Here is a 9,523-nt window from a genome sequence, read left to right on the forward strand (position 1 = left end):
CCATCTTCTAGACTGCTACTTGATATCCTCCGAACAGGAGGCTAATCATATTCTCGCTGTGTCACGTGATATGACGACCCAGGGTGGACCCATCCATTCTCTAAAAAGGTAAGAGTAATGAACATTTGTTAGTGTCATTCGTGTGTGACTATATATCCACGTGTTGTTTTGACTGTGTGATTAAAAACATGGACAGAGTGGCATTCATATTAGTGGTTGATGTTTTCAGATTGGCCTCGACTAACAGGGGAGGCGTGTTGTCTGAGCACAAGGCCTTGAGCCGGGAACTTCTGTCCCTGACTGAGAGACACATGGTGTGCCTCAAACATCTTCAGGAGGTGAAGGAGGTGAGTTATTCTGGCGACTGCCCTTAGGATGAAACACTTGAATGTAGTTTGTTTTCTATTCTGAATACTACTGTACACACGCGTGTTTATTTCAAGTACAATATGACAAGGTGAATGTCTTCTCCATTTTGCAGAGCGGAATAATGGCCATGGCTGCCTCTCGTAATTATGAAAGGAGAATAAGCGAGCTGAAGGCTGAGCTAGTGAAAGTGGGGGAAAGGTCCAAGACGTCTCAGCAAAGTATGCTGGAGAAGAAAGTCCGGACTCTGGAGTCCAAGCTGGTTAAACACAATCAGAAGGAGCAGACCCACAAAGCCCGTTATGAGTGCCTGTTGAAAGAGGAAAGCGAGCTTGTGAACAGGCTGAGAAAGGTGAGCATTAAAACAGGGGTGCTCACATCTGAGTTTCCAGCCATTCCTACTCATTCTTTGAAGGACTCCTTTCTTACAGAACTGTTTATCTTAATCCCTTTGTAACCCCCTTTCTCTGTGTGAGTAAACGCTCCACTTACTGAAACCTATACATGCACATGCACATGCCATGTAAAGCACCAACGTTCATTCACGTCTGTCTCTCAATCTTGTTTACGTCTGTTTTGTGCTTGTGTTTTTTCTGTCCTTCTCTTTGTTACTTTTTAGTTTGTTTGCTTTCCTTTCTCTATCTATTCCCTGTTCTGTTTGTCCCCCTCCCTCCCTCCACCCACCCAGACCTCTGACCATGCATGTCAAGAAGCATGTGACCTGCAGAAGAGTCAGTTGGAGTCCTTGATCTCCAGTCTCAGAGACTTTGTTGTCAAGACATGCTCGCCTGACAACGGTGACAGGTACAGCAATAGGGCTGGCTTATCTGTGTTACAGTGTATTGATCCAAAGTTTTGATGCTCTTTCCTTTTCTCCCTCTCTCTGTGTTTCTCTCAAGTGTTGAATAGTAATCAGGATCGGGTAGAAGAAAGCTATGATCATTGCATCAGTGTGTACCGGCTCCCTCACTTTTAATTGCATTTAGAGTTAATCTTCTAAATGACTGAGTCAGACTGACTTGTCTTTGCGTTGCTTTGATAGTTAACCTATGCTTTGTTTATATTAATGAAGGTATTGTGTGTTGCTTCAGGAGCAGCTTCCTGAAGGCGGCCATTGATGACATAGCTGTCGATGACATCATCAATGCCACCTGTGATGTCACCTCACAGAAGTACATCTTCCCAGATGTTCAGGCCTGGCATGGGAAGTTTGGCTTCTTGGAGAAAATTCCAACCCCGTTCGTCCGAGCATCGGATGTGGCCCATTAGACGAGATCCAAAGAAAGGCCTGACTGAGGAGAACCTCCTGGCACAAGAAATCATGTCAGCCATTGGCCAGCCCGTTCACAGTCGCAGACGCTGGATCTCTAAGTCTAGTACCAAGAATGGTGACAACGGTGACTTCAACAACAACGAATCTGTTACTGTCATCTCAAAAGGTAAATGGAGTCTTGCATTATACATGTATAAAACTCTGTCTGTGAGGACACTTCATATTGCTTTAAACTTTAAAATTTACGAAAGAGATTATATGGTAAGATGCAGATGTTCAATCAATTTTTGTGTCTCTCCTCAGCTGCAGTGGAGGAGGACGTGAAGTATCTGGAAGACGTGTATGTGCGCGTTATCCGCCCCTTCAAGCCCACCCACCCTGAGCACCTCCAGCTGAATCTGGGTGAGTGTTCCCAAGGAGCAGTGTCTGTAACACTCAAGCATGGGATGTAGGAGCGGCCATTGTTGCGTCCATAGATGACCATGTAAGCATGCTACATGTACGAGGTTAGTCTGAGTGGTCCTTCTGTTGGGAGTGGAAGTGAAGCAAGTGATAACTAAAACTGTGCATGCTGCGCGTCTTTTTGTATATTTGTATGGTTCTCTTGGATTATGGTGTTACTTCTGTTTCTTGCAGGCATGCGTATCAAGCAAAAATTCCCCATGGACGTACGGGGCATGTCCTTTGGGTGGTGTCGGCGTGGGCTTGGGGGTCGGAAGAAGCGGCATGGATTTTATCCTGCAGATCACGTGATCTTGGAGAACTAGACTTTCATTTCATTTCAGTTGTATATGTTGTAAAAACTTTATTTTCTACTGTGAATACACATTGATGAAGGTGTACACATTTTGTCTGTTTTCATTACTCTGTGCCTTCCTTGGATCTGACAAAGTGGGGTCTGAAGTCGGGTGAAGCAGGTGGGGCTGTTTCTCAGGGAGACTGATATTGAGAGTAGCACAGAAAAGCGGCCGTAAAATGCGCGTGGCCGTAGTGGGGTCTGAAGTGGGGTCAAGCAGGTCGGGCGGGTTCATGTACCTTTGAAGTAGTCCCATTCGACTGTGAAAGTGGGGACTCGGGCTGTGGCGGGTAGATGAGATTCCACGTGCGTCACCCCGAATGTAGGGAGGGTCAGACACAGCAGTTCAGTGGAACAATAATGGGACATGGCTTCCTCGATCAAGGGACTATTTCAGTTGTGGACACTACCAGGCCCGTCGAATCCCTACGCGCGTCGCTGTTCATGATCTTTCATTGGAAAAAGTACAGATGGGTACTGGCAAATAAGGCTGTATGAATCGAATATACAAACAGAACATGCAAGTCACTCAAATTTTCTACCAATCCATTGCACATACCAGGGAGTGTAATTTACTCTATCGTACTTACACAGGGCTGGCCTCTAATCGCAAGGGAAATCGGAAAATCAAAAGGTGAGCCTCTAGATACAGGCGTAAGAACAAATATACATGGTTTGATGATATACACAGTTTGCTAAAACCACGAAGTTAAACTTGGGCCGCTTCACTCCCACGCACAACACCCAAGCTATCTATGTACACCATACATTTTTCCTGAGGAAACACTAAAGGAGGGTAGTATAGGTATCGAGCTCCCTAATTATAAGCCGGACTAAGTGGGAACTGAATATTGCTATAGAATTATAAAATCATCCCAAATAATCCCCGAACATTCAGGGCTGCTCAACAATCGGAAACAACACAGACTTCTGACTTTGAGTCTGCTGGCAGAATGGATGTTTAGTTTTCATCTTCATTTTCCCTCACACTAGAAGATGTAGCCTTTTCAGTGGCACATGGCGGGATGGCACTGACAAATTCTCGCCACATGCATTAAGGGTCACATACTACCACGTATAAAATGTCATAGCTAAATTGACAACCATTAAGAATTGCGACTTTCCTTATCTTTCGTCTCATTGCTCGCAGAAACGATATTGTTTTATGTTACTAATTTTGTCGTATACTTGAGGATATAATCTCTATAATGATATATGGCACCACATCATCCATGTAATAGTGTAGGCGTGATAAATACCTGAAAGTATGAGGTCCATTTACTAAAGTCGGTAAACCTAAAGAATTGCGACTTTTGGTATCTATGGTCTCATTGCTCTCAGAAACGATATTTTTCTGTGATTGTAATTTTGTCATATACTTGAGGATATGTGCTTTTTAATGATATATGGAACGATATCATCGACAAAATGGTACATGAGCAATCAATTTCTGAACTTGTTATTCCCGGATACTTGCACGCTTAAAGTTGGACTGAAAGTCGGCAAAACTTGCGAATTGCGACTTTTAGTATCTCTCGTCTCCCTCCTCGCAGACAAGATATTTATCTATGATTGGGATTTTGTCGTATACTTGAGGATATAATCCCTTCAATGATATGCGGCACGATATCATCCATAAAATAGTGTAGGCGTAATAAATATCTGAATTTATGAGGTCCATATACTCAAGTCTGTAAGACTAAAGTATTGCGACTTTCGGTATCGTTTGCCTTCCTCCTGGCAGACCAGATATCAATCTATAATTGTAATCTTGTCATATACTTGAGGATATCATCTTTCTAATGATATATGACACGATATCATCGACAAAATGGTACAGGAATAACCAGTTCCTGGACTTATGAGCTCCATATACTTGCACACATCAATTTGGACTAAAATCGGCAACCGTCAAAGACCAACACACTCAGCATCTCATGCGGGCCACGCTTCTCGGTGACGGGATATCTGTCTATGTTCCTGTATTCCCCGCATATTTCCAGACTGCCATGTTAATGCATGTCGTGCCCAGCCTGCAATAAGCTGGGCCCCGTCTTGCATGTCGCTAGTTGGTGCGCGCAAAGGGAGCCAGGAACCAGCTTAAGCCTGCAATGACGGACTTTACCGAGACGTGACGGAATCGTTTCTGTGACGTCACAATCGCAAGGCCGCCATTGCCTGAGTAGCAACCAGTTTCGCAACAGTTGACCGCATAAGTTCTGCCCAAATTGTCTTTTCTCTGCGTTTCCAAGTATGAACGAGATCCATCTACCCGATTTTCATCATCTCCAGAACGACGGGGAACTGTAAGTAACTTTCTTTGGTTCCATTCTGCACGCAGTGTGACGGAATCTCCAAATTAAATGTAACGGACGTTCTCGTTGCTATGTCCGAGTTGGACGCCATTTTGTACATAACTTCAACAAGGTCTACCCAGATACATCAAAGAATTTTAGCAATCAATCTGCCTTAAATGCCTCATCCCGTTCCCCTTTTCTAACTGTGTAAAAAGTCTATTTAGAATTGTCGACAATATTGGCGATGATATTCTTACATTTTCGCCCTAAAACAATATGCCAATTTCGTGCCAAATCGCGTAACAATAGCCCCTACTTTATCACAGGTCAGATGGAGTTCATGTTGTCTGTTTACAGCTTGAACCCTTCTCGTTTCTGGGTGGACATAATGAAGTCCCGGGTAGGCATCAGCAATTCATACGCCGAAAAGCTGCTCGACTGGTGTCAGGATTGTAGGACTAAGCTTGGCACTGTCAGTCAAGATGGTAAGCATGCAATTACTTATTCAGCTACTATTCAAAATAACGTTTTGACTGATGTTCCTGTTATGTTGCTTCGGGCACTCCTTTAGGTTTGTTTTGCTTAATTAGCAACCCCACAAGTTCTCTTTATTCCGTTTTCAGCTTGTTCCGAGAGTTATGAGATTCGCCATCTTCTAGACTGCTACTTGATATCCTCCGAACAGGAGGCTAATCATATTCTCGCTGTGTCACGTGATATGACGACCCAGGGTGGACCCATCCATTCTCTAAAAAGGTAAGAGTAATGAACATTTGTTAGTGTCATTCGTGTGTGACTATATATCCACGTGTTGTTTTGACTGTGTGATTATTAAAAACATGGACAGAGTGGCATTCATATTAGTGGTTGATGTTTTCAGATTGGCCTCGACTAACAGGGGAGGCGTGTTGTCTGAGCACAAGGCCTTGAGCCGGGAACTTCTGTCCCTGACTGAGAGACACATGGTGTGCCTCAAACATCTTCAGGAGGTGAAGGAGGTGAGTTATTCTGGCGACTGCCCTTAGGATGAAACACTTGAATGTAGTTTGTTTTCTATTCTGAATACTACTGTACACACGCGTGTTTATTTCAAGTACAATATGACAAGGTGAATGTCTTCTCCATTTTTGCAGAGCGGAATAATGGCCATGGCTGCCTCTCGTAATTATGAAAGGAGAATAAGCGAGCTGAAGGCTGAGCTAGTGAAAGTGGGGGAAAGGTCCAAGACGTCTCAGCAAAGTATGCTGGAGAAGAAAGTCCGGACTCTGGAGTCCAAGCTGGTTAAACACAATCAGAAGGAGCAGACCCACAAAGCCCGTTATGAGTGCCTGTTGAAAGAGGAAAGCGAGCTTGTGAACAGGCTGAGAAAGGTGAGCATTAAAAACAGGGGTGCTCACATCTGAGTTTCCAGCCATTCCTACTCATTCTTTGAAGGACTCCTTTCTTACAGAACTGTTTATCTTAATCCCTTTGTAACCCCCTTTCTCTGTGTGAGTAAACGCTCCACTTACTGAAACCTATACATGCACATGCCATGTAAAGCACCAACGTTCATTCACGTCTGTCTCTCAATCTTGTTTACGTCTGTTTTGTGCTTGTGTTTTTTCTGTCCTTCTCTTTGTTACTTTTTAGTTTGTTTGCTTTCCTTTCTCTATCTATTCCCTGTTCTGTTTGTCCCCCTCCCTCCCTCCACCCACCCAGACCTCTGACCATGCATGTCAAGAAGCATGTGACCTGCAGAAGAGTCAGTTGGAGTCCTTGATCTCCAGTCTCAGAGACTTTGTTGTCAAGACATGCTCGCCTGACAACGGTGACAGGTACAGCAATAGGGCTGGCTTATCTGTGTTACAGTGTATTGATCCAAAGTTTTGATGCTCTTTCCTTTTCTCCCCTCTCTGTGTTTCTCTCCAAGTGTTGAATAGTAATCAGGATCGGGTAGAAGAAAGCTATGATCATTGCATCAGTGTGTACCGGCTCCCTCACTTTTAATTGCATTTAGAGTTAATCTTCTAAATGACTGAGTCAGACTGACTTGTCTTTGCGTTGCTTTGATAGTTAACCTATGCTTTGTTTATATTAATGAAGGTATTGTGTGTTGCTTCAGGAGCAGCTTCCTGAAGGCGGCCATTGATGACATAGCTGTCGATGACATCATCAATGCCACCTGTGATGTCACCTCACAGAAGTACATCTTCCCAGATGTTCAGGCCTGGCATGGGAAGTTTGGCTTCTTGGAGAAAATTCCAACCCCGTTCGTCCGAGCATCGGATGTGGCCATTAGACGAGATCCAAAGAAAGGCCTGACTGAGGAGAACCTCCTGGCACAAGAAATCATGTCAGCCATTGGCCAGCCCGTTCACAGTCGCAGACGCTGGATCTCTAAGTCTAGTACCAAGAATGGTGACAACGGGACTTCAACAACAACGAATCTGTTACTGTCATCTCAAAAGGTAAATGGAGTCTTGCATTATACATGTATAAAACTCTGTCTGTGAGGACACTTCATATTGCTTTAAACTTTAAAATTTACGAAAGAGATTATATGGTAAGATGCAGATGTTCAATCAATTTTTGTGTCTCTCCTCAGCTGCAGTGGAGGAGGACGTGAAGTATCTGGAAGACGTGTATGTGCGCGTTATCCGCCCCTTCAAGCCCACCCACCCTGAGCACCTCCAGCTGAATCTGGGTGAGTGTTCCCAAGGAGCAGTGTCTGTAACACTCATGCATGGGATGTAGGAGCGGCCATTGTTGCGTCCATAGATGACCATGTAAGCATGCTACATGTACGAGGTTAGTCTGAGTGGTCCTTCTGTTGGGAGTGGAAGTGAAGCAAGTGATTACTAAAACTGTGCATGCTGCGTGTCTCTTTGTATATTTGTATGGTTCTCTTGGATTATGGTGTTACTTCTGTTTCTTGCAGGCATGCGTATCAAGCAAAAATTCCCCATGGACGTACGGGGCATGTCCTTTGGGTGGTGTCGGCGTGGGCTTGGGGGTCGGAAGAAGCGGCATGGATTTTATCCTGCAGATCACGTGATCTTGGAGAACTAGACTTTCATTTCATTTCAGTTGTATATGTTGTAAAAACTTTATTTTCTACTGTGAATACACATTGATGAAGGTGTACACATTTTGTCTGTTTTCATTACTCTGTGCCTTCCTTGGATCTGACAAAGTGGGGTCTGAAGTCGGGTGAAGCAGGTGGGGCTGTTTCTCAGGGAGACCGATATTGAGAGTAGCACAGAAAAGCGGTCGTAAAATGCGCGTGACCGTAGTGGGGTCAAGCAGGTCGGGCGGGTTCATGTACCTTTGAAGTAGTCCCATTCGACTGCATGTGAAAGTGGGGACTCGGGCTGTGGCGGGTAGATGAGATTCCACGTGCGTCACCCCCGAATGTAGGGAGGGTCAAACACAGCAGTTCAGTGGGTTAGTCCGAGGTTAGTCTGAGTGGTCCTTCTGTTGGGAGTGGAAGTGAAGCAAATGATTACTAAAACTGTGCATGCTGCGTGTCTCTTTGTATATTTGTATGGTTCTCTTGGATTATGGTGTTACTTCTGTTTCTTACAGGCATGCGTATCAAGCAAAATTCCCCATGGACGTACGGGGCATGTCCTTTTGGGTGGTGTCGGCGTGGGCTTGGGGGTCGGAAAGAGCGGCATGGATTTTACCCTGCAGATCACGTGATCTTGGAGAAATGGACTTTCTTTTCGCTTCTTTACTTTATATATTGTGAATATATTTTGTCTGCTGACGCATAATGATAAAAGTGTAAACATTTTGTAGTTGATCGTTTTGTACTTGCGAGCCACCACATGGCAGGCTGCTGAACCCGAGAGTATTATCTTCCTAGACACACACATTGTTTAACATCTGTCTTGCATCCTGATTGTCCCTTGTCTAGATTATTATCGACCCTTAAAGATCGGGGTTCGAGTTGGACTTCAGCAGCATCTTCATGTCGAAAGAGGCGTCTATGGGACCAGGTTCGCTTACTTGGTTGATGCATGCCATCGTATCTGAAAGATACAAACAGTCACAGCTGCAGATTCTCAGTCTGTGTGTCTGTGTTGCAGTTCACTTATTTGTAATCAGTCCTAGAGCAGACTTCAGCAGACTTCAGCTGAAATTCACTAAAATAATGCCGCGGAATAACGAAACTAGAGTGGTCTCCCTTTGTACATTCACGCTTGACCACGGAACAGGTTCAAGGCGGGTTTTCTTAGCACTCTTGTTGCATAAGTTGCTTATATTTCTGTGATATCTCAGACGGTTTTAGTTAAACTATAACCTTAATATGTGTATAGCACAAGACGCCTTGGAAACCCGTCCAGTGTGTTTCCATCAGCCAACTGACCATCACACTGCGCACCACTCTATCAAAAATCATTACATGTAATATGACTCAATCGATCTGCAGTTTCTGAGACATAGCAAGTAACCGCCAGTATATCATGTCCCCTCCAGTGCCTATGACTTCAGTAAAGTAGGTAACCTGCAAGCAAACTCCGTTAATCCGTACATCGGCAGATAAGTCTTCACAGTTGAATAATTCTGGAAGTCCCCTTGAAAGGAACGATATCATTCTTCTGGTGAAAGGTTAACGCAGGATATGAAAACTGCCAACACGTCTGGAAGCATTCAAACTAGTTAACTGTTAACTGTTTATTGCACGTGTTACTGTTTTACAAACATACATCTTGTTGACAGTTAACAATCAAGGTAATAAAACATGGCGTGCATTGATGAACAACATCAATATATATCAACAGTATCATAACCTTAACATTGTAT

The 9,523-nt window shown here is 44.1% G+C and overlaps 2 protein-coding genes across 2 annotated transcripts; both read left to right on the forward strand.

Annotated features, from left to right (window-relative positions):
• Nucleotides 1-5: 5 nt before the first annotated feature.
• LOC124277512 lies at nt 6-1,635 on the forward strand. Its single transcript, XM_046713222.1, has 5 exons — nt 6-108; nt 230-347; nt 482-718; nt 1,055-1,170; nt 1,458-1,635. Exons 1-5 carry the CDS (start codon nt 71-73, stop codon nt 1,633-1,635), a joined length of 687 nt encoding a protein of 228 aa, XP_046569178.1. The 5' UTR covers nt 6-70.
• Nucleotides 1,636-4,663: 3,028 nt separating this feature from the next.
• On the forward strand, nt 4,664-7,858 carry LOC124277469. The gene is made up of 9 exons (XM_046713165.1): nt 4,664-4,741; nt 5,090-5,217; nt 5,356-5,488; nt 5,613-5,730; nt 5,866-6,102; nt 6,434-6,549; nt 6,837-7,182; nt 7,320-7,418; nt 7,653-7,858. Exons 1-8 carry the CDS (start codon nt 4,689-4,691, stop codon nt 7,338-7,340), a joined length of 1,152 nt encoding a protein of 383 aa, XP_046569121.1. The 5' UTR covers nt 4,664-4,688; the 3' UTR covers nt 7,341-7,418; nt 7,653-7,858.
• Nucleotides 7,859-9,523: the final 1,665 nt, after the last annotated feature.

This window comes from Haliotis rubra, unplaced genomic scaffold (genome assembly GCF_003918875.1).
Source record: "Haliotis rubra isolate DU_JTF1 unplaced genomic scaffold, ASM391887v1 Scf222, whole genome shotgun sequence".
In the NCBI taxonomy this organism is placed as follows: domain Eukaryota; kingdom Metazoa; phylum Mollusca; class Gastropoda; order Lepetellida; family Haliotidae; genus Haliotis; species Haliotis rubra.

Bases quoted from the DNA above. Each gene is read 5' to 3' on its own strand.
- LOC124277512 (XM_046713222.1), top strand. From the start codon at position 71: ATGACGACCCAGGGTGGACCCATCCATTCTCTAAAAAG. The intron at 348-481 runs GTGAGTTATTCT...TCCATTTTGCAG, and splicing joins ATCTTCAGGAGGTGAAGGAG to AGCGGAATAATGGCCATGGC. The intron at 719-1,054 runs GTGAGCATTAAA...CCACCCACCCAG, and splicing joins TTGTGAACAGGCTGAGAAAG to ACCTCTGACCATGCATGTCA.
- LOC124277469 (XM_046713165.1), top strand. From the start codon at position 4,689: ATGAACGAGATCCATCTACCCGATTTTCATCATCTCCAGAACGACGGG. The intron at 5,218-5,355 runs GTAAGCATGCAA...TTCCGTTTTCAG, and splicing joins TGGCACTGTCAGTCAAGATG to CTTGTTCCGAGAGTTATGAG. The intron at 7,183-7,319 runs GTAAATGGAGTC...GTCTCTCCTCAG, and splicing joins TGTTACTGTCATCTCAAAAG to CTGCAGTGGAGGAGGACGTG.